General features: G+C 42.9%; 1 protein-coding gene across 5 annotated transcripts in view; it reads left to right on the forward strand.

Moving 5' to 3' along the window:
- AGAP1 (ArfGAP with GTPase domain, ankyrin repeat and PH domain 1) overlaps positions 1–14,769 on the forward strand; it is a 323,467-nt gene extending 308,698 nt beyond the window's left edge. For 2 of the 5 annotated variants that reach the window (XM_083472461.1, XM_083472462.1), the window contains 2 exons: positions 10,245–10,500; positions 13,904–14,763. In XM_083472461.1, the coding sequence (XP_083328587.1) occupies positions 10,245–10,500; positions 13,904–14,050 (403 nt within the window). In that variant the 3' untranslated portion in view covers positions 14,051–14,763. Of the gene's footprint in view, positions 1–10,244; positions 10,501–13,903 lie in introns of all 5 variants that reach the window. The other 3 variants (XM_083472463.1, XM_083472464.1, XM_083472460.1) reach the window with 2 other exon arrangements.
- The last annotated feature ends 10,514 nt before the right edge of the window (positions 14,770–25,283 follow it).

Raw genomic sequence — 25,283 nt, forward strand, 5'->3', positions numbered from 1 at the left:
TCTCTTGGCATAAGGCGGGATCCCTTCTTACCTCAACTCTTGCCACTTTGGGCTCTTAATCTCCATTAGACTGAAGATGCCACAAAGGTAAAACTAGAGGGTAGGAACCATCCTCTATGGGTGACTTTTTAAAGCAAGAGACCATTAGATCAGATTGAATAGAGGGTTTGAAGGTATGTGGGAAGCCCATTCCCCCCCCCCCCGACACACACATATACATATATATACTGTTTTGACTTCTTTTAGTGTTGTTTTTTTTAAAAGTGACTTTAAAAGATTATACCCCCTCCCTCCTTGTGCTGGTCTACGACCCGTAATAGAGTGTTGATGTTGTTGTTGTTGTTTGTTGTTGTTGTAGAGCACATTCCATTCAACGTCGTACTCCTCTGTGTCCTTTTAAGTTCAGTGGGAGGATTATATACCGATTTTTTTCTTATTGAATGCAATGGGATCATCCTCATACAGTTTTCCCGTGTGGAATTATATCTGTTTAAGAAAATAATTGTATTGTGTGAACCAGGTATCACTTTGAGACATTAGTCTTGCTTCAACCATTCAGCTTTACTGGAGTTTCCTCCTACTGCACTTGGGCCCTGGAACATGTCATTGAGATTATTATAAAATGACAGTTACTTTTCCTGAGTTACTCTTTTAGACTTCTGTTCCATAAATCAGGCAGTTAGATTAAATGACTTTGAGATTATGTAAACTTGACTCTGCAGAACTTTCCAAACTATGTGTTGCGACATGTTAGTGTGTTGGCTGCAGTGTGTAGGTGTGTCGTGCGAACGCTCCCCACGCTGCTCCTGGGGCTGGAAAGGGGTTGGTTTAACCTCCGGTTTGCTAGTAAAACTGAATTACTGTGTTGCGAAATCATGCATGTCTAAAAAGTGTGTCACCAACATGAAAAGTTTGGAAAGCTTTGGGATACTGTGTCACTTTTCATTCAAGTTCCGCAATAAGATTAGCATGAAGATGAGCAACAAAATAATCTGTTTCTTGTTGAGATTTTTTTCTATATCTTGAGTTTCAGGCATGTTCCTGAAATCCATTGACTCTGAAACTGTCTTATAGCATAGCTTGCAGTGTGTATCAAAAAGTAAGATGAAAATAAAGACAGTTTTATCTGACCTATGGGTGTAGCTAATTAAATAAACTTAATTTATTAAGCTTCTTACCTCCAGCAAGCGATTTTTGAAAATGTGTAATTTCTAATCTTCTAGATAGGCATAGCTGTAGCAAACAAACTTAAATATAATTGCTCCCCATACTTGTACCAAGAGGAACAGTCCTGCAATATCAATGCTTTTTAGCAACATCCTTTCTGCATGCTTTGTATGTAATTTATTTTACCTGTCATGTCACCTGAAGTGTAACTTGAAAGACCTAATAAGCTTAATAGGTTGGTTTTATTTAATTAATGATTATTGTTTGTTTTTAAGTCTCATAAAACACCCTGCAGGTTTGAAAACACATATAGTATTGACCGGGAGGCACAAAGAAATTTATTCCTTTTCTTCCACTTCTCAGTGCACATAAATTCTTGTATTTTGTCAGCAGGCACTGTTTAGTGGCGGGTTTCCCTACAAGCTTTCAGTAATTAGAGAATCGGCATCCATTGGTCTTTGTCTGCATCCCTCTGGTTTGCAAGGAACTTGTATCCCTTGAGGGCCTATGCTCCTTTCCCCTTAGCAACGCAGGCAAAGAGGGAAGGAATGCATGCAAAGGAAGCAGCCAACTGCTAAGCACTCACTTTGCCAAAGGGTTGGGGCTTCTCCTGCAGAGACAGAGGAAGCCCCTCTGTTTACTCAGCATATTGTTCCCAGCCCTTCTTCCATGCGTCCCTTCCAGTTCCTGCTTTGCTTGAGGCAGGAAGACAGTTTGGGAAATTCCTTGCAGCTAGCTCTTTTCTCTCTCTTCCTCTCTCACCCTGGTCCATTTCAGTCATTACTGCAAAACTGAATTTGCCTTTCCCTCTTCCCACTGTACCCCCGTGCAACCAAACATGCCCTCTTCCTTACTTGCTCCTCCAAGCCATCTGTCTACTAAACCCCACAAACTTTCTGCCAGCATATTTCTCCTGTACATTTTTCTAGGAGCCAGAAGTATTACAGTAAAGTAAGGGTCTGGATTATGAGGCATTTCATCAAGTTGTGTTGACATACTGCCTAGATTACTAAATTAAGACATTTTAGGATACTAAAGGGGACAGATTGATAGTTTGTGGTAGGACAAGACATATTTTTGTCTATTTATCAGTGGCTAGCAAATAAGGCCACTTATTTTCCTTTGTTTTTAGGTTACTGCGTAGCTTGTCGTATTTCTGTTCTGTTGTATCAGAGCAATGGAAATCCAGAAATCTGCATGTTTTAATATTTTGTTCATATTTCTGTGTGCAATTTGCATGAAAAGAACTTTTAATTATAGTGGTTTTGCAAAGTTGGTTGTAAAGCATCCTTCCCAGCATCATAAACTGATGTATGGAGTGATTGGATGTTTTTAGCACAGCATTAAAGCATAGTGTTCACTTAGGTACACTTTACATGTTTAGGTACTTTGTTAAATATACACATGAATTGCACATTGAGACATGGCAGAGAGATGCCACCAAGAGCATATTCCCATTCTAACGCATGGGAATTCTTAATCACATGTGTTTCCTGCCTTGGCTCCCCATCTTGCACTGGCAGGGTGAAGGAAAACTACAACATAGAAATGCAACAACACGGGAGTTTTTCTAAACACTGCAGAAAAGGACAGGGAGGAAAAGCAACCCCAGGAAACCATTTTGGTCAAAAATAACATGTAGTACTGCCCTAAAAATGTACAGTGGCAATGCATTGAACATGTATGCAGCTGCACTTCTCAGGAAGCTGTAATCATCACTACCTCCCAACATTTAGTGGCTTCTTCTGCCTATTGTGTGAAATGTATAGGTACCATGTGTTGAAAAAAGCTTTTTATGGAAAGTTGTGTGAAAAACCCAACTGCTCAAAAGATCGTGAATCTAAGTCCTAATGACATTAGATCTCGGATGGCAATTTTTTGCAATAAGCCTGCAAAGCTCCTTATTTATTATGTGACAATTCCAGTATTGCTGTATCACACAGATACAGAGTAAAAGTGGTTTGAATTTTACATTTCTATCACTGCATAAAATTTGTCGAAGGACAATGTTAGGAAAGAATTGAAAAGGACATGAGGGAAAGTTAAGAGAGACAGTGAACATTCAAAGCAGCATACCTGAATAGATGTCAAGTGAATAAATATAGAATCTTCACTTTTTTTAAAAAAAAAAAGTGTAATATTGCATTGGAAATATGATTTCATATGTCCAGGGCATGAACTCGTAACTGAATATTTATGCTCTGCCATGCTGTGATGGCAAAGCACAGTCAAGTTTGTGAAGCAAAATGGTTGTCAGAAATGTATCTGCTGTTTGCCTCCTGTCCATTTTTCTTCCCCCGTCACTTCATCCCCACCAACGTTTTCTGGTTTATTTGTTTTCAGATGACAATGATATGGCGCAAATGGCAGAGTAATTTAAGTAATTGGATGTTATCTTCAAGGAGCTAAATAAACGAAAGGCTTTTGTGCTATTTTTGAGTAGCCCATATGCAGAGTCGGAAGCAGGGCTCTGTTTCCATTATTTGCATTAAAAGATGCTTAGAGTTCATTGATGGTAGAGATGCATATTAAAGCCAGGAAATTGATGGTGCTGTTTCGTCAGGCTTTAATGCATCATCACTTCTCTGGCATAGAGGAGGAGGCAGCATGATTATTTGCATCCAGTTATATCAAGGCTTTGTTATAAACAAGGCTTTAAATTTCTAACAGTAACAGGTTGAAAGGAAAAGAGATTTGATTTTTACTAAGTATTGTCTGGTCTTATTAACTATATTTCTACTTTTTTCCACTTCTATGTTTAGTGTTAATGGTTCCTTATTTGAATCACCGATAACTTGGAACAGTGTTATTCCAGTATTTTGAAATGTATTTTGAATCAAGTTACTGAAAGAAAGTCCTTGTCCTACCAATTGATATGTTCTTGGATTTCCCAGGGTTGTATCAGAGCATTGCTTAATATTTTAGTGTGTTAGTCTTAACCCGTTTTGTGATCCCAGGGAAATAGATTATAAAATTTCAATTGCAATCAAATAAGACAACTAACTAGGTTGACAACTAGCTAGGTGGGGGCGGGTGTTGGCTACTGTGATTGTAACATGATGCTTTAGTGAAAGAGAAGTTTTGCATAAAAGAAAGAAAAACATTTAGAGCAGATGTTCAGTTGCACGTATCTTTCACTTCTAGGGAGAGGTTCACTATCTCTTTGCTGATTAGTTGCTCTTCCTCTCATTTCCCCTCACTCTCATACAACTGATTTATTTAAAGGTATGTCAGCACTGGCTAAAATGAAGTACTGTGCCGCCTCCTTTCTGCTTATTGCATACTGCTCTAATAATTCATTTTTTAGTTCATTAGCTAACAGGGTATGCGAACAGTGGTCCTCAAGGGGATTGGAATGAGGTTAAGTGATCTAGTGCTGACAACTCTGCTCTTGGGCTGGCCTTCCTTGGGGAAAAAGGAATCTGAACCAAAATAAGCTGTGGATCCCAGCAACAGTCTGTGATACCAGACCAACAATTTAGTGTTTGTGCTCTTTGAAGTGATTTCTAGTCTTAGCCAGGTACATTGAATCTAACATCAGCTTAAGTCATCCAGTGAAAGAAAGTGAATTAAGTGAAATACAGTAAACAACACACCCACCATTCCAAACCACTATGTAGCCCAGAGCTGTCCAAGTCTTTATTTAGTCATCTTAATGTTTTCCTTGTGAGTTCCCACCCCAACTCCAAATAATTCTTTCTATACTGACTACCATTTTTCTCTCTAGGTTGACCAATTTTCAGCTCTAGCTCTGCCCATTACTGGCCTGCAGCCCTTGATGGATTATCCCCAAGAGAACGCGACCCTCAGCATAAAAAGTTGCAACCCCTACACTACTGCTTTTCTTTGTACCTTCGCCGCATCAAGCAGTTGGTCCCTTACCTTTCCCGCCCCGACCTGGCCACAGTGATCCATGTGACGGTCACCTCCAGGCTTGACTACTGTAATTCGCTCTATGCGGGGCTGCCCTTGAAGCTGTCCCAGAAACTCCAGTGGGTGCAGAATGCAGCAGCGAGGCTCCTCACGGGGTCTCTGCCATGGGAGCATATTCACCCAGTGCTTTTCCAGCTGCACTGGCTCCCTGTGGAGTACAGGGTCAGATTTAAGGTGCTGGCTTTGACCTTTAAAGCCCTTCACGGCCTAGGACCCTCGTACCTACGGGACCGCCTCTCCCGGTATGCCCCACGGAGAGCCTCAAGGTCCATATATAGCAACACCCTAGAGGTCCCGGGCCCTAAGGAAGTCAGATTAGCCTCAACCAGAGCCAGGGCCTTTTCAACACTGGCTCCCGCCTGGTGGAACGCTCTGTCTCATGAGACCAGGGCCCTGCAGGATCTGATTTCTTTCCGCAGGGCCTATAAGACAGAGTTGTTCCGCCTGGCCTTTGGCTTGGAGCCAATTTGATCACACACACACCCCTTCTTCCTTTCCTTTCTCCTCCTGCGATGAGGCTGCATTTTAATGTTTTAATGTTGTATTTTAATCTTGTTTTTTAAGTTGTATTCATTCAACTTGTTTTTATTATTGGTTGTTAGCCGCCCTGAGCCCAGCCTTTGGCTGGGGAGGGCGGGGTATAAATAAAATTTAATATTATTATTATTTGTGCCCCTCCTTTGCACCTTACTACAGTGGTGCCTCGCAAGACAAAATTAATTTGTTCCGCAAGTCTCTTCGTCTGTCCCCGGACCTCTTTTGAAGCAAGGGGCGGTGGGGAGAAGCGATCTCCCCGCAGCCCCTTGCTTCAAAAGAGGTCCGGGGGCAGCGGGAAGCGCTTCCCGCTGTCCCTGGACCTGGGGCTGCGGGGAGAAGATCGCTTCTCCCCGCCGCCCCTTGCTTCAAAAGAGAAGACCCGCTGTCCCCGGGGCAAGCTTTGTCTTGCGAAGCAAGCCCATAGGGAAATTCGTCTTGCGAGGCAACTCGAAAACGAAAAAACCTTTCGTTTTGCGAGTTTTTCGTCTCGCGAGGCGTTCGTCTTGCGGGGTACCACTGTACAGGGATATGGTTGTGGTTTTTTCCTTTTCTGGCATCCTGATTTCATTGGAATGTAATCTAGAACCCATTTGGAGGTACCAGCTATCAGAGCTGGGTCAGATGCAGGTCAGCGCACAAGACACAGACTGGGAAGAGGAGGTGTTGAAAACTGAAAAGTTTACAGCTTAGTGAGCTGGGAGAGTCTGGCGTGGTAGATCACTGCCAGATTTTAATCGTGTCAGTAGATCACAGTCTCTTGGAAATTGGATGTCCCTGATCTACATGAAGATGTGGACTGAGGTGTCACCAATATGTGAATTACACCCAGCTCCCTTTCAGCAATTGAGGCAGTGGGTGTTCAGAACCAGTGCATAGGTGCTGTCGTGGATTGGATGAGGGCCAATAAACTGAGGCTGAAGACAGACAAGAGTGAAGTGCTACTACTGGGTGGTTTGTCTGATCACTGAGTGGTCAGTGGTTCAACCTGTTTGGAGGTGGTGGTGCTTCCCCTTAAATAATCTGATGTATACTTTGAGGGTGCCATTGGATTTTTCACACCCTCTTGAGCTTAAGTGGCCTTAGTAACTCAGAACACTTATTATTAGTAATAATACACCAACATAGAGGTAACCCTGCTACAATTATCCGTGTTCTGGTAACCTCCTAATTGGATTACTGCAATGCGTTACATATTATAGTCTACTATATTATAAAGCATTACTGATCATAATAGATCGGCTTCCAAAAGCAGGATTGTAATCCTCCCGCCAGCCCCACAAGCTCAGGGGACAGCGGGGAGGCAGAACGCCACCATCCCGCTGTCCCCCGACCTGGTTTGGAGGCTGGCGGCGGGGAGAAGCGCGCTTCTCCCCGCAGCCAGCCCCACAAGCTGGGGGACAGCGGGGAGGCGCAGCACCGCCATCCCGCTGTCCCCCGACCTGGTTTGGGCTTCAGGCAGATATCCGCAAGGCGTGGGAGCCCAAGGCTTGCGGAGAGCTGCCTGTTCTGGGGGCTGGGGGGGGGGAGCTTGGGCTTCCCCCGTCCCAGCCCAGTGCCTGGGGGGAAATAAAAAAAAAATTTCCCCTCCAAAATTAGGTGCGTCCTATGGGCCAGTGCGCCCTATGGGGCGAAAAATACGGTAATCCTTTACAGCTTGAGGACCAGTTACTTGAAGTATCTTCTCCCATACATACCTGTGGAGACCATAAGCTCAGAGACCTTTCTCAGAGTGTCCCTACCAGATGAGCTCTGCAAGGGCCTTTACAGCTGTAGTACTCCAATTGTGAGAGGCTCACCTGGTACATCAATTATAGTATTTTTGGATTAGATGAAGACTTTTGTATTTTCCTAGACTTTTTAGATTTTTAATGCTTTTTGGGGGGGTTCTTTGCACTATTGTTTTCAGTACCCTATTTTGTTCTGTTAAACTTTTAACAAATACCTTAGGTCTGTTTTTATACATCCTGGTTATAACTTCTTTTTGTAAAGTGCCCCAAGAGCTTTTTGCTTGTTGTTGTTTAGTCATTTAGTCGTGTCCGACTCTTTGTGACCCCCTGGACCAGAGCACGCCAGGCACTCCTGTCTTCGACTGCCTCCCGCAGTTTGGTCAAACTCATGCTGGTAGCTTCGAGAACACTGTCCAACCATCTCATCCTCTGCCGTCCCCTTCTCCTTGTGCCTTCTCCTTTCCCAACATCAGAATCTTTTCCAGGGAGTCTTCTCTTCTCATGAGGTGGCCAAAGTCTTGGAGCCTCAGCTTCAGGATCTGTCCTTCCAGTGAGCACTCAGGGCTGATTTCCTTCAGAATGGATAGGTTTGATCTTCTTGCAGTCCGTGGGACTCTCAAGAGTCTCCTCCAGCACCATAATTCAAAAGCATTCATTCTTCGGTGATCAGCCTTCTTTATGGTCCAGCTCTCACTTCCATACATCACTACTGGGAAAACCATAGCTTGAACTATATATGGACCTTTGTTGGCAAGGTGATGTCTCTGCTGTCTAGGTTTTTCCAGCATTGTGTAAATGGACTTCTGCCCATTCCATGGGGCTTCACCATCCTGCCTCACCCCCCTGCAGCCCCCAAATGTGCACTGAATAGTCCCCCAACCCCCTTGAGCAAATTTTCAGAGAGAGAGGAGAGGAAAATGAAGTCCCTGTTATACTATCAGAAGTCTGTTCTACTCACACACAGACATCGTTAATTAATTTTGTTGCTTACAGACCAAGGCAGCAATTGTGTACTCACTTATGTGGAAGTGAGCTCTGTTGAAATGAGAGAGGTTTACTTCTGAGTTAGACATGCATAAGATTGAACTGCAAGTATTCCAAAATATACTGAAATGGTACCCAGTCTATTTTTTATTTTTAAAGTTTGGAAAAAAAACAATAAAAATCATGTTCACAAAAAGAAATAAAAGCTTTTCACAGCTATTTGGTAGCATCCTGCTTCAGATATGTGAGGGTGGGAGAATGTCCTTTATAGATGAAATCTCTTACCTTTGTGAAGCACATTATGTGGGAAGGTTTGCATAAAAGTATTCAGGGAGGTTATGTTAAGGTCATCCTTGCTCACCATGAAGTGATGCAAAACTAATCCAGATTTACTTTGTAAATGACCTGTTTACATAAGCATTTGAAAACAGATTAAAGCTAACCTGACACTACATTACTAGAAGAAGGGTAAGCATTGCTGCAAAACCTCAAAGGACTGTTTATTTTTGTACTTGAAGAACTAAAGCCAAGGCATGACCACACTTCCTTACTTCGGGCTGAAGTGGCTTTCTGTTTAAAGAGATTACCACAATGAACAAGGATGTCTTCAAAAGTAACTTTATTTGGGATCAGTTTCTGCAAGTCTACTGTAACGTTGGCAGGAACCAGATACTCCATTCTATTAGCCCGCTGCTAATTTTCCAGAATTCTGTGGTCACTGAGTATGCTCGTTCTTCATTGAGCCCATTTCCTGGTTCCCCATCAGGATATCTTTGTAAAGACTTTTTGTAGTTTTGCAAGCCTCCAGGTTCCCCCATGCCCACCCCAAGTTCGATGGCATTTTCCTCTTGTACACTCCTGGTGTCATTTCAGCTACAGAAGCAATGGCACTCTCCCCTGAATATTGGAATCCATATATGTGATAAGTTGTAGGAGTCTGAGCGACCAACAGTGCCCATTTCTTTCTCCCATTCAATCAGTGTTTTATCTCCAAGGATGTACACTGGTGTGTGACCATGTACACAGTGCATACTATCATACATAAAGATCCTCTTGTCTGTTCTGCCAACGTGCCGTCATTGGCAACTGCAAAAGTGCTGCTTCCCGGCAAAAGAAATCCACTTTCTTTCCCCACACCTGCATAGGGTATGAAGGGGTCCCCAGTCAAATGCATTAAACTTGTCGCATTGTGTTTGTATAATCTAGGACAGCCTCCTCCAACCTGGAGTTGCCCATACGTTTTGTACTACTCCCATTATCGCCGACCAATGGCCATGCTAGTTGTGCATGATGGGAGCTTGATCCCAGCATTTGGAGGGCACCTGGTTGGGGAGGGCTGATCTAGGAGAATAGCTTGTGGGAGCATTTGTGCAATTCAGAGTATGCATCTGTATTTACAGTTCTTTCTTATATGTAGAGATGGCATTTTCTTCTGACCTCTGGTGAATTACATGGCATATATTAGCGTTGTGGTGTATTTGAACCATAAATCTACATTCTTACCATTCTGTCTTTCTTACTTGTGGCCCAGATGTCCTAGAAAGTGGAATAAATAGCGTATTTCCACAGTATACAACTGTTCTCTTGCTATTTTTATCCAAAAGAAAATAAAAACCAGAATTTCAAGTGTCTGGGTTTTTTTTTAAAATAAAAAACCCGCTAATATTAAAAATGCCCTCATTTAAATAAAATGAATTTAAATAAAACAATTTAAATAAAATTATTTTTTAAATAAAAAACCGGCTAACATTAAAAATGCCCTCATTTCAACCCAACTATTAGATTGTCCAGATCATCTGCAAAACTAGGCATGTGTTAGAACAAACTTAACGCAAGGATGGATCTGTAGGAGATGCATGATCTAATATTGAATGATATGTTTGTTTGCTTCCCTAGGGAAGAAAAAGAGCACTGGATCCGAGCAAAATATGAGCAGAAGCTCTTCCTTGCTTCACTGCAGTGCTCAGAGTTTTCCTTAGGCCAGTACCTGCTAAGAGCAACTGCGGAGGAAGATTTGCGAACAGTCATCCTGCTTCTTGCTCATGGGACACGAGAAGAAGTCAATGAAACCTGTGGAGATGGAGATGGGCGTTCGGCCTTACATATAGCATCCCGGAAAGGAAATGTAGTGTTGGTGCAACTGTTAATTTGGGTGAGTATGTGCTACATGAATTTGAGAGAGTAGCCCTGCATTAATGGGTGTGTTTGAATTGTCACTTTGGTTTATCCAGGCCATATATTACAGCTTATGTGTTTGATTTGATACAAGTGTTTGGAGTGTTGTGGTGGTATATACGCATTAGGGGAAATAGAAGTGGAACAGTTAATGGGCAAAACAACTGGCCATTCTGCACATTCACCAGGCCACATGGAGAATGTGCACATAATCTACCCATGAAGAGGAAACTCTGCATGTAACCTGCTTGCAGGAGACTCATGTGGCCAGAAAACAGAGAAGAGTGTTGATCAATTAAAAACTTGGAACGGAATTCACCTTCTCAGACATTAAAAAGAAAAGGGGAATTGTAATGTATACAAACCCTAAAACAGAGGCAAAACAAATCTTTAAGGATGAAGAAGGTAGATTATTGGGAATACAATTAAGGAATGGAAAAGAAAAAATATTTGTGATAGGAATTTATGCCCCAAACGGGAATAAAACACTCGGGTTACATACGCTCCAGGTTACATATGCTTCAGGTTACAGACTCCGCTAACCCAGAAATAGTACCTCAGGTTAATAACTTTGCTTCGGGGTGAGAACAGAAATCGGGCAGCAGCGGCAGCAGGAGACCCCATTAGCTAAAGTGGTCTTCAGGTTAAGAACGGACATCCGGAACAAATTAAGTCCTTAACCCAAGGTACCATTGTACTTTAAATCAGTGGAAGAAAAATTATTAGAATATATAAATGAAGAAATTACCCTACTAGGAGATTTTAATGGTGTTACCTCAGTGGAATTAGATTGAACAGAGAGAAAGAGGGAAGACTCCCACACACATTTTTTCAAATGGTGGACAACCTAAATTTAAAAGATGCGTGGAGACCCAGACATCCAAAGGAAAAACAATACACACATTATTTAGAGGCTAGACAATCAGCAGGAAGAATAGATGGAATATGGACATCAGTTAATTTAATTTTGAAGATTAAAAAAAATAGAAATGCAATGCAAATCAATAACAGACCACAATTCAATTACGTTAGAATTAAAAAATAACAAACAAATAAAAAGAAGATGGAGAATGAATGAAAAAATTCTAAATGATGAAAATTTTTTGAACAAAGCACAACTTCTTAAGGAATTTATCCGAATAAACGTGGCACATGAAACAGACATCAGGGTGACATGGCACTCAAGCAAGGCCTATATAAGAGAACTTTATCTCCAACAAAATATGATACAAAGAAGAAGCAGAGAAGGGGAAATGGGTCAAATTAGAAATGAAATAGAAGAGAATGAAAAAATATTAGCCAAACATCCAAAGAATGTGAGTGCAAGCCAAAAAATTAAACTTTTGCAAAATCAATTGTCAACTTTACTAAATTATGAAATAGAAAACAATATTAAATGGATGAAACAGAGGAAAATGCGCACATATTGGACTTAGAGGGATTCAACAACAGGTACAGATGGCACATCTGTTTAGTTTATAATAAGACAAATGTACATCAATGATTTTCAAATTATATAATCAGAAATTCTTTATTTAAAATTTGGAGGAAGTATCAAAATTTATTCGAGCCAAAGATTCCATGGTGGGCCGCACCATTAGAGGCAATTTCGATAAAAAAGAAAAATATGGATAGAAATTGGGCAACATATAAACAATTATTAAAAGAAGAACAAGGACAGTTAGAATCGAAATCTTATGAAGAAATTTCTCACCATTGTACGAGCTGGTTACAATATTATCAATTAAATGATATATTTAAAGCAGACAAAAATGGATTCGAAAAAGAAGAATCAAAATTTCAATTAGAATTCAATTAGAAATGACGGCAACAATCAGATTACAATCTAATCAAAATTTAAAGAAAGAATGGGAATGTGTAGAGGAATACATGGCAAAACAATGTTCCAAAAGTAATTTGTTGATATGTTTAAACTGAAACCCACGAAGTTAAGAGGAACAAAGTATAAGATCTTATGGTTAATCGTATTAATATATTGCTTAAACACAATTTTAAGATATGTATTAAATTTAATGATGCCAAACACAGGTGGAGGGAAGTCACAGGGAATTAAGAGGGTGAAAATGAAAATGAAAAACAATATTTTGATATATGTTCATAGAAGGTAATGTAAAAATGCCAACGTTGGTTTATTTTATTTTTTACTTTGTTTATATCACTGTTGTGTTGTATTATTGCAAGAATCAAATAATTTTAGAAGAAGAGGAAACTGCACATTTCTGAATCCATCTACAAGTCTTGGGGATTGTATATATATTAATTTTGTACATTCTGCAGTTATTATGCATGATTTACAAGATGTACATTCCCTAACATTCCCCTAGCATGTATATATTCCAACCTGGTGCAAAAGTCTTATGAATGCTGGCAGCTCAGAATCAGTGTACAGTGTGTATCCCTTAAAATGTGTATATAGTTTAAAAGAGCTTGCTTAATTTAAAAATGCTCTTCCTTGAAAGTTGACGAGCGCATCTAGGGGCAGCATGCATGAAGCTCACTTCTCAAGGAGTGCTGCTGACCTCGGCTATGGTAGCTGGATGCACAACAGAAAGCTGTTCAGATTAAAAACTAGGTAATGAGAATTACCGTATTTTTCGCCCCATAGGACGCACTTTTTCCCCACCAAAAATGAAGGGGAAATGTGGGTGCGTCCTATGGGGCGAATGCAGGCTATCGCTGAAGCCTGGAGAGCAAGAGGCATCAGTGCGCAGCGACCCCTCTCGCTCTCCAGGCTTCAGGAAGCTATCTGCAAGCCTTGCAAGCCCGGTGGGAGTTCCCGCGGGCTCACAAGGCTTGCGGGCAGCAGCCTGCAGCCCCCGCGAGTGTCCGCAAGCCTCGCGCGCCCGGCAGGAGGTCCCGGCGGGTGCGCGAGGCTTGGGGCGGCAGCCTGTCGCCCGAAGCACAGGGAGCCCTCCGGAGGATTCCCCGTGCTTTGGGCGAGTGTCCGCAAGCCTCGCGCGCCCGGCAGGAGGTCCCGCCGGGTGTGCGAGGCTTGGGGCGGCAGCCTGTCGCCCGAAGCACAGGGAGCCCTCCGGAGGATTCCCCGTGCTTTGGGCGAGTGTCCGCAAGCCTCGCGCGCCCGGCAGGAGGTCCCGTCGGATGCGCGAGGCTTGGGGCGGCAGCCTGTCACCCGAAGCACGGGGAGCCCTCCGGAGGGTGCCCCGTGCTTTGGGCAGGTGAGCGCAAGGCTTGGGGCGGCAGCCGGGGGGGAATAATTTTTTTAAATTCATTTCCCCCCCCCCAAAAAAAAACGAGGTGCGTCCTATGGGCCGGTGCGCCCTATAGGACGAAAAATACGGTATTTATTTCAGGTGTTTCTACCAGCTACTGCTCCTAAATGCTGCATGTTCTTTCCACAGTACGGTGCTGACGTTATGGCCCGCGATGCCCATGGAAACGGTGCTTTGGCCTATGCCAGGCAAGCCACCAGCCAAGAGTGCATTGAGATTCTCCTGCAGTACGGCTGCCCAGATGAGCGTTTTGTCCTAAGTGTTCACCCGTTATAAATGGGGATTGCCATAATAGGAACGACAGCAGTGCGAAACCGATGAGAGCAGATGAGGATGGTTCAGGCAGTTACCAACAAGAGGCACAAACCAGGACATACCGTATGTTCCGGCGCATTAGGCGACTGGGCGTATAAGACGACCCCCCAACTTTTGCTGTTAAATTATAGAGTTTGGTCTCCTGCCAAGTACCGCCAGGGGAAGAGCGTGCACTCCTGCGCTGCCTCTGCCATTGCAGCAGCAGCAGCCCGAGGCGAGGCATTTGGTGGGCGGAACAAACCGAAACCCGCCACCTGGAGGGAGGGGGGCCCGGCCCGGCTCCCTCCCTCCGGGAAAAGCCCATGAGTGGCCGCTTCAGAGGCTGCGTCCCCTTAGTGTTCTTCCGTGACCCCACTTTATCCCAATTTATCACGGAAGAACACTAAGGGGACGCAGCGCCAGGCCCCGCCTCTTCCATACTGGCAGTGTGTGTTCGTTGCCCGCCTCACCACGGAAAGTCCTTCCGAGCGCGGCGCTCGCCCGCCCACCTGCTGCGGTCGTGGGAGCCAGAGCTGGCCTCCGCCGTGGCTTCACTCAGCTTGCGGGCACCATGAAGAGCCTGCCGTGGCGAGGTGGTGCGCGGCTTCCACTGGGGCTCCAAAGAGCTGGGCATCCCCACAGGTGAGGGTGGGGGAGGCCGAGGCGGCCGCTCATGGCCTTTTCCCGGAGGGAGGGAGGGAGATGGGCCGGCCCTCCCTCCCTCCAGGTGGCGGGTTTCGGTTTGTTCCGCCTACCAAATGCCTCGCCTCGGGCTGATGCTGCTGCAATGGCAGAGGCGGCGCAGGGGTGCACGCTCTTCTCCTGGCGGCACTTAGCAGGAGACCAAACTCTTATAATTTAACAGCAAAAGTTGGGGGGTCGTCTTCTACGCCCAGTCGCCTAATGCGCCGGAACATACGGCATGTCCTGGTTTGTGCCCCTTGTCAGTAACTGCCTGAACCATCCTCATCTGCTCTAATCCAGGTTTATGGTGCTGAAGGGGAGCCAGGGGGTTGCTGTGGGTCTCCTAATAACTAAATAATATCGTAGTAATCTTGTACTCACAACATATTAGTAGTGTCAGAAAACAAGAGCCAGTATTTTCAGATGATGGTGGGCATCCTTGCACTGCTGTTGTTCCTATTATGCCTACTCCTAATTTATCACGGAAGAACACTAAGGGGACGCAGCCTCCTGGGACGCAGCGTGAGGCCCCGCCTCCTCCGTACTGGCACAGCACATGTTCGTTGGCCACCTCACCGTGGAAAGTCCTTCCGAGCGTGGCGCTCGCCCACCTGCTGCTGCTGCTGCTGCCGTTGTGGGAGCTGGATCCGGCCTCCGCCGTGGCCGCGTGGGGCTTCGCTTGGCTCGCGGGCGCCATGAAGAGCCTGCCGTGGCGAGGTGGTGCGCGGCTTCGGCCGGGGCTACAAGGAGCTGGGCATCCCCACAGGTGAGGGCAGTGGAGGCTGAGGCGGCCGCTCATGGCCTTTTGCCAGAGGGAGGGAGAGGGCTGGGCCGGGCCTCCTCCCTCCAAGTGGTGGGTTTCGGTTTTGTTCCACCCACCAAACACCTCACCTTGGGCTGCTGCTGCTGCGACAGCAGGGGTGCGCGCTCTGCCCCTGGCGGCGCTTGGCGGGCAGCCAAACTCTATAATTTAACTGCAAAATTTGGGGGGGGGGGGTCGTCTTATACGCCCAGTCGCCCAATACGCCGAAACATACGGTATGTCCTGGTTTGTGCCCCTTGTCAGTAACTGCCTGAACTGGTTTGTACCCCTTGTCGGCTAATACGCCAAGTCGCCTAATACGCCGGAACATACGGTATGTCCTGGTTTGTGCCCCTTGTCAGTAACTGGTGCTGAAGGGGAGCCAGGGGGTTGCCGTCTCCTAATAACTAAATACAGTGGTGCCTCGCAAGACGAAAAGAATCTGTTCTGTGATTCTCTTCGTCTAGCGGTTTTTTTCGTCTTGCGAAGCAAGCCCATTGAAGGATTAGCGGATTAGCACTATTAGCGCTATTAGCGGCTTTTAGAGGCCTTTAGCGGCTTATCTGCTGATCGGATCAGCTGATAAGCGGCTTAGCGGCTTAGAAAAAGGGGGGAAAGGAAAAAAAACCAGCAGGAACTCGCAAGACATTGTCGTCTTGCGAAGCAAGCCCATAGGAGATTCGTTTTGCGAAGCACCTCCAAAACAGAAAACTCTTTCGTCTAGCGAGTTTTCCGTCTTGCGAGGCATTCGTCTTGCGGGGCACCACTGTATATCATAATAATCTTGTACTCATAACATATTAGTAATGTCAGAAAACAAGAACCACTATTTTCAGATGATGGTGGGCATCCTTTTCTTTCTCCCAAGGTTAACCAGACGAGAAAAAGGAAAGCATGTAAGTCAACTACCAACACAAAAACTTCAGATATGAATTGAGTGCTCTAAATAACTACTTCACCCTAATATTCTATCAACCACACCCAAACAAAAGTTACTTTCACACCTGAAGAAACTAGAATACATGAAAGAAGAGTAGGGGGAAATTTAAGAGAACAATTGCCTCAACCATCACTTTCAATTTTTAAACTCCCTGCTCAGTGTGCTCCTCAGCAACACTTATATACAAATGCTATACAAGTGGAAGTAAAACCTGAAATGTAATTATTCAAAACACCTGACTGCAGAAGAGCAGCTTGGCATTCCTAGAGTCAAATGCCGCTATCTGGCTGAAAGTCGCAATGCTAAAATCAGAACTTCACTTGATACTGAAAGAACAACTCCTGCCTCATAAGCTCACTGTTCCTCTTGCATTTCCTTCCCTGCCACTTTCTTGGATAAAAGTGCCAGGCATTGAATCAAAATATATTAAATCACAGGGACAACAGATCTGACTATTCCATACTTGCATGTGGCATAAGTGGAGTGTGACATGTTTGTTATGAGTACAGGATTATAATGATATATTTAGTTGTTTTTAAAGAGGAAAACCATGCACTCACCCTTTTCAAGGATTCTCCATGATGCTCAAAGCATCTTGTTTTATTTGGGCCAAGCCAGATACAGTGGAAAAGATGTGGTGTGTCTCCCAATGCTTTCTATTTTCACTTTAATGTAACTATGGTATGGGGTGTGTCCCCAGATTTAGAGAAGCAACAGGAAAAGGGTGTTTTAACTCTTTCCCCCTGATCATTTGCCTGCTAAATACTTTTAGCTACTTAGATACTTTGCTCACGTATCTTTTTCCCCCTCAGAGAGAAAAGCAGATGGGGAGAGATATTATGATTGGGAAAATGGCCTATGGGAAAATAGTTAAGTACTGCCCTCCCCACAGTAGCTCTATCATATTCTGAGCCCCCTGCAGCAGCATTACAGTAAAAACAAAACCCATTAGGAGACATTCTTTATGTCACATCTAGCTCAGCCTGTACAATCCTGCTCCTATGCAGGACTGGCGTGTATTAACCAGACACTCGTATCTATAGTACTATCTACATCTCTTTCGTTATCCACGCAGCACCCATATTTCTGTGGAACTATTTACATTAGACAATTTATACTTGTGAAGACCCACTTCATGTACTTTCAGATTTGTGCATATAAAATAGGCACATAGATGTACGTTATTGTATACATGAACATCTATCTATGGAAACCTGATTTATGCTGTAAAATTACATAGAGGTATTTGCAGTATATAAAGCCATATTTGATGAATTGTGCAAAAACAACAAAGTCTTGTGGTGCCTTAAAGGTGCCACCAATTATATTCAAACTTTGTTCTGACTTTTCTGAGCCATTTTCTCCAGCGTGATGAATGCCCAATGTTTATCCTTTGCATTTGTGAAAGACCACAAGGGGTGCAAGAGGTGACACACGATACCTGCAGGTGCACACAATGAAATGAAATGTTTACTTCATTAACGGAGTGATGCTCCGCAAGTCAGGTTGTTTTTCCTGCAACAGCATTGCTTAAATCCAGTCACTCCTTCCCCCCTCTCCCCCCCCCCCCGGTGAAATGTTGTAGACATGTAGACATTGCTTTCACAGCTGAAGCCCATGAGTCTGTAAAATAGCCCTTCTTTTCTCCTCAGTTCTCAGTTTCTCCAGAGAGGGCAGGAATTGCCTGGCTACTGTAAAAAGACAAGCAGGAGAAAAGAGGACTGCAGAGACCATTTGTTTTAATAAAAAGAACTCAAAGGGTGAAACTGTAGGTGGGAGGGGAAGACAAAGAGAGGTCATGGATTCACTAATGATAGCACATGACATGGGACCATTGACTGGGTGTCTCGAGGTAAAGCTCTCAACGCAAGTATTGCATGAGAGTTACTGGAGGGAAACAACAGGTGAAATGTTGTAGACGTTGCTTAATGCCACCAGCATTGATTTGTGGAAGACTTATACTCTGAAAGTGGTGTGGAGATACCCTTGGTGAGACTATGTCTTCCATGGAGAAGTAGTTGTGGCGATCACACAGGGTCTCTGGACGTTTCACCGTCTATTGATCCCTGTGCCACCACTTCATTTCTCGCTGCCACCACCCAGGCCCTACCTGGTAAATACTGAGTCCAGTCAGGGTTAAATTGGAACATAAACTTCTGTTTATTTATTGCAGTTTAACAAGCGTGCGGTTTCATAAACGGTCTCAGTCAATTACAATCATGGGGTGCCTATCCAGACCTACAACTTCCGCTACCTGCTCTCACTCACTAAACCACCCCTCAGATAGTTACTTGTCTTCCTAGCTCCTAACTGTTCCTGACTCAGCTTATTTCGCTACACTAACTCCACCTACCCCCAGACTCTATCCCAGTTCACTCCCACTCCAACCAACCTCCCAACGAACTCTCCTCTTCACTCCTCCCAGAGCTGGTTTTATACTCCCTCTGCCTCCACCCCCCCTGGGTTCTGATTGGGTAACCTGTTTAACTATTTCACCTCCAGCACTCTCATAAGTTAACGTCACAGTAGTCCAGGTGGAGCAGTGAAATACTATGATCCTTCCCCCCAGAAAGGATGGGTGGCTGTGGGTAGAACCCAGAGGAATTAGCAGATGAGGGAGCTCCATCAATGTGAACATGTTTAACATTCACACAAAACATTAATGTGAACATGTTTAACATTCATACAATTCACCTCTAGCAAACTGAACATTTGGATTTCATTCCCTTTTCTGAAGAGCTTGACAGCATAAATCAGAATCAAGCACAAAGTTTGTCAGGTCTGAAGCTCCTATGATGGTATGTGTCAAATCAGTTATCAGTTATTTAGATTGTGTATTGTGTCTTTTGGTTATGTGTATGTAAAAGATTCTATTCAGATTTTTAAATGTTCATAAGTATGCATTGATTTTTTTTGTAAGGCAAAAATACTTCGGTTAATTTAAAAACTATAATTGATGTGAAATAATGTGCAGATATTTAGGATCTAAGGGATCACAGATTGTAGTAACAGATTGTGAAAACACTCCAGACAAAGAAATACTTTTTCCTTTGATGAAAAGCATATCTGTCTAAGATGCTGGCACATGTTAACAGAAAAGGTGTTGGGAAATACGGTTTGGAAAGGCAGACCATTGTCTTCCAGAAGCACAAACGTATTTCACTGTATGCTTCCTGAAAATGTTGTGGAGGGTGCTTGGGAGCCAGAGTGCTTGGGAGTACAAATTATTATAAAGATTAACCATTTATTAAGCACTATTCAAAAGAAGAAGAGTTGTAGTTTAAAAATTAATTACTTCACACAATTGTATGTGCCAAAATATATTTATAGTACAAACCTTATAATCACTGTACAAATCATCATAAAGTAGTATAAACCAAAACAATCTTGGACTACTGAAGCAAAAGGGCACATAACCTCACTCCCACACCCTTTCTGTTGAAATAAAGAAAAATGGCAAAGGTTTGATTATGAAATTTGTTTTTTTTATAAGATATTTATTAAAGTTTCAGAAATAAAAAAGAAGTTACAATAGTAATAATAAGAAGGGAAAAAAGAATAAAAAAGAAAAAAGAGAGTACAAAATACGAAAAAAGTAAAAACAATTAAAAACAAATCAATCTTTCCATATCTTGTCTTTCATTCGCTTGTTTCCCTGACCTCCTCACACCTCCCCTTTTTTGTATTCCAGTTCAGTAAGTTAATTCAGCAAGTCCTTTCCCTCTTTGTTTTTATCTTAAACCTTTGTCTTAATATGTAATAACTGTATATTCTCATCTGTTAACAGTCCATTTTTACATACTCCTTATAACATTGCTGCTAAAAAACCCTTAACTTCATTCCAACATCATTCTAACATTCATTAATTTTACAGTATTTCTGTAGAGTCTTTAAATTTCTTCCAATCTTCTTCCACCGACTCTTCTCCCTGGTCACGGATTCTGCCAGTCATTTCCACCAGTTCCATATAGTCCATCACCTTCATCTGCCATTCTTCCAGGGTGGGTAGATCTTGTGTTTTCCAGTACTTTGCAATGAGAATTCTTGCTGCTGTTGTGGCATACATAAAGAAAATTCTATCCTTCTTTGGCACCAATTGGCCGACAATGCCCAGGAGAAAGGCCTCTGGTTTCTTCAGGAAGGTATATTTAAATACCTTTTTCATTTCGTTATAGATCATCTCCCAGAAAGCCTTAATCCTTGGGCACGTCCACCAAAGGTGAAAGAATGTACCTTCAGTTTCTTTGCATTTCCAACATTTATTATCGGACAAATAATAAATTTTTGCAAGCTTGACTGGTGTCATGTACCACCTGTATATCATTTTCATAATATTCTCTCTTAAGGCATTACATGCCGTGAACTTCATACCTGTGGTCCATAACTGTTCCCAGTCAGCCATCATAATGTTATGTCCAACATCTTGTGCCCATTTAATCATAACAGATTTCACTGTTTCATCTTGAGTATTCCATTTCAACAGCAAGTTATACATTCTTGACAAATTCTTAACTTTAGGATCTAACAGTTCTGTTTCCAGTTTTGATTTTTCCACCTGGAAGCCAATTTTCTTATCCAAATTGTATGCCTCCATTATTTGATGGTTTGATTATGAAATTTGGCAAATGTAATTGCAATTGTTTTCTTCACAAAAAGCAAAACAAAAACAAATGATCACATTTTTGGTCCTTTACATGTGCATTCTCAAAGAGTTACAGCTAAAATGAATAAACACGGATTTACAAAACAGTAGTTATAAATCCCATGAGCAAAATCTGTGCTTGACATTTATTATGTCCACATTTAATTTTCCTAATCACTTTTAATAGGTTAAAGCAAACTTGCCCCCCAAATGGAGGTCAATGTGGGCCACAGACCTCATTGCTACATCATGCTGTTCAGTATCGGTTTTAAGGGATTTAAGGGAATATTAATTTTAGATAATATAAGGAATCCAGACTTTTAAAGTCCTTCCCCCATTTTATAGTAAGTTTATTCTTCCGTGATGCAATCTTCAATGGAAATCTATGCCTTTAGTTAAAGAGATGAAGAAGCAGACAAGTTAAACAGAATTTTAATTCTCCAGCAATGCCATTACTTGTATGGTGATGATGATTTCAGTTTATACACTGCCCTATACCCGGAGGTCTCAGGGCGGTTCACAAACAAGAGCACAACATACAAAATCAAACCGAAAGCAGAAACCCAACCCCCCCCCCAAGACACAATACACAATCTAAATAATTTAGGGTGAAACTCAACACATTTATATTGGTGAAAGTGACACAATGTATTTCTCACAATGGAAAAAATTAGCCTTTTATGTAGTTATTCTCATAAATGAGCTTGAAATATTTTTTCCTTAGCAGTATTCATTAATCCTTTTTGCATTTCATAGCTATTCTTATTTATTTTTTCCATTTTGTTTTTACACCAAGGAGGCTGCAGTCAAATAATACTCAGCAACTGATTTCCTCTCTTTGGACTGAAAAATTAAACAGATACTAAATTATGACAGTGAATTTAGAAAGGAGGGCTCCAAGGGCTTGAAAGAACATGTCTGAGATAATATGATGCTTCTAAGAATATTGCAATCACATCCAAGCAATCACCGAAGCGTGCCATGTAACTACCTCCTCAGCTAATATGCTTTTTTCTCCGTGATGACTAATCATGTTCTATTAAACAGCAGTAATGCTGGAAGAACTCAACTATACAAGTGTAATGAAGCCAGTATTCTCCCTGGACAGATTAGCTACAACTGATTTGACACATACCATCATAGGAGCTTCAGACCTGACAAACTCTGTGCTTGCTTCTGATTTATGCCGTCAAGCTCTTCAGAAAAGGGAATGAAATCCAAATGTTCAGTTTGGTAGAGGTGAATTGTACTGATGTGCTTAACTGTCAGTTAAGGAAAGTTGCAATTTCTTCTCATCTTCCCCCTCTTGTATATTACTGCATGTTCCTTCTGAATTTGAAAATATGTGGGTTAATATATATAGTATTTGTATATCTGTGAGTTCAGTGCATCTTGTTCTGCTTATCCCCTGCGAGCAGAGGATCCCGGCATTGGTTCAAAATGTGACTATTCTCTATAGCAAACATACTTGCCGTCCTGTGCAAATGCTAGCAAAAGAGAAATCACTGGAGTTCACATTGGCCTGAGATCACCTACTGCTGTTTGGCTTACACCAAAGCTTACAGTTTTTATACTATTATGAACAAACTGCACATGTAAATGTACGGAGTGTTAACATCTTAATGTGTATACTCCTAGGGGAAGGGAAAAGAAGAAGTGGTTATGGATAGCATTAAAATACATATGCTAAAATACATATACTAGATCAAAGGTCCCCTAGACCATGAAACTGATGCAAAAATATAAATATAAGCTTCCCTTTCTTTCCAAAAGGAGGCTAAGATGGGGATGGAGACTTGAGGGTTCCTAACAGAGATGCTTAGGAGATATGCGTTTAGACAACTTCAAATTGCTACACAATCTCTTAAAGAGCTGACACTGCCAGTAGGTCAAGGAAAGCTGTGTTAGTCCAAACACAATTATGCCTATGCTTTAGCTACATGAAAGGTTAACACTCTGGGCTTGTAGAATCTGTCACATTTTCTATGATACACATGCACTTCTTAAAGGTATCGCTTCAAATATTCTCCCATAAAACAAACAAACAAGTATAATTTCACAATGAAAATACATATGCATGGTGGAATGCAGTGAGCTGCTATGCTAATCTTTCACTTAAACAGGTCTTTTAAAATAGTTTAATGGGGGGATAAATGAAAGTGCATTGCTGTTAAAGTGGTTAGCATTTAAAAATACATTGTCTGGGATCTGATTTTCAAAATGTGCTAAAAAAACTACCACTGGGACGGGGCATCCAATTGTTCATGAGAACTACTGACACTCAGGACAATTGGATATGAGCTATAATATCACATGACACACCAGCCCCTTCATTGTGGTAATGCCCAAGAGTACCCCAAATGAAGTCAACAGAAAGTACTTAGTTTTTGTACCACTAAATTGTATTTTGTCAAGCCTTATTTTAGTAAACTGTCAGGAAGAAAGCTTAGGAAATTGTACCTTGCCCAACAAAGGAGGGTGTCACAGCGCCTCCCCTAAAAGACCAGAGAGTCTGCAACCCCACGTTCTGATGAACATGGCAGTGATGAAGGGAAGGCATCAGCCGATTGCTAGTGTCAAACAAGTAGTGTTATGGAAGCCACATTAAAACTAGTATCTGCCTGAACATCTTCAAAGCCACAAATGTGGACTCATGCTGCGAAATTCCCGTGGCTCTTTTATTTCTTTTAAATACTCACAGAGCTGAATACATGAAAACAGAAAACCAATGGAATAAGGTGGCCAACTCAAGCATTGTTGCACAAAGACTGTAGTTTGTGCCTGTGACAACATTACAAAAGTATTTCTTCTGGTCTTCTCAGCACAAATTCAGTTCTGTGCTTTATTTTCTCCAGTTATTTTCCCCTTCAATGGAAAATATAGTCACAAAGAAATAAAATACCACAGGAGTGTTAAATGCAGATAAATGTATATTTTCTTGTTGCATGTAAAGGATTTTTCACTGGTATCTCTCTCAGGCATTTTCAACATTCATTCCTTCTCTACAACATACCCTTTTTCCTACTCGTGCCTCGCAATTCAAAACCACAGAACCCACAAAGGAGACAAAAGCTAAAAACAGTTCAGTGCTACCAAAACATTGAACCTGTAATGGTTATCTAATATCCTTCCCAGAAGTCAGCCATTCCACGAGATCCATTCTGGAGGACAAGAAGCTATGTTCGGACCCTGCTTCTTGCATACTTTGCTTCTGGCTCCCAGGCACCCTCCACAACATTTTCAAGAAGCATACAGTGAAAGACATTTGTGAGTCGAGGACCCTAACCTGCTTAGTGGAGAAATAATGGACACAGACACAAGTATTTTAGGTTGATGGGCTGGAAAAGGCCACAACTTTTATTGGTTACAGCATGTGAGCGGTATTGGCTTAGGCATTGATCAAACAACCTATATCCAACCCCACCCATGCAGCGGGGGGTCATTTGAAGGTTAACAACCAGTGGGAGGAGCTTGTTGATGCAAATACGACTGAAAGCTTCCCCTGATGTCACCGGGGGTCGTGCCATGGCCCTAGCCACCAGCAGGGCATTGGACAGGATCCATGACCACCGGATTCCTATAATGGAATACCCAGAATGGGGCAGGGTAGGTGATGGCCACACCCAATGCCTAACTGCCCGAACCGGAAAAGTTGTGACGGATTGCTACGAGGTAGGTGAAAAACCAAGAGGCTGGTGCCAATCTAGCCAAGTGGACAAAAACTACCAGGCCCCCTACCAGGGCGACCAACCAAGGTCCATAGCAAGCTCAAGAGCACAAACCTAGCCTAATGGGCGGGCGGGTGATCCCACGTCTTCCAGGAAGCAGAACGAGGCTGAGAGACTGCCATGGCTGCTTGAATGCAGCTAAACCCCGCCCCCAGGCCAATCCTATTGGCTGGCCCGCTGCAGGGCGGGGTGGCAGCCAGGGAGATGATGCCCCCCTGCCGACACGGGAACGGTTCCCGCTCACCACACCTCCCATCGGGGAAGAGGAGGGGCTTTGTGCTTCTGGAAGCAGCTGTGAAAGCAGTGTCTACAACATTTTACCGGGGGGGGGGCAGTGACTGGATTTAAGCAATGCTGTTGTAGGAAAAACAACCTGACTTGCAGAGCATCACTCCGTCTTCACAAGTATAAATTGTCTA

Source organism: Podarcis liolepis (genome assembly GCF_965112155.1).
Source record: "Podarcis liolepis genome assembly, chromosome: 1".
NCBI lineage: Eukaryota > Metazoa > Chordata > Lepidosauria > Squamata > Lacertidae > Podarcis > Podarcis liolepis.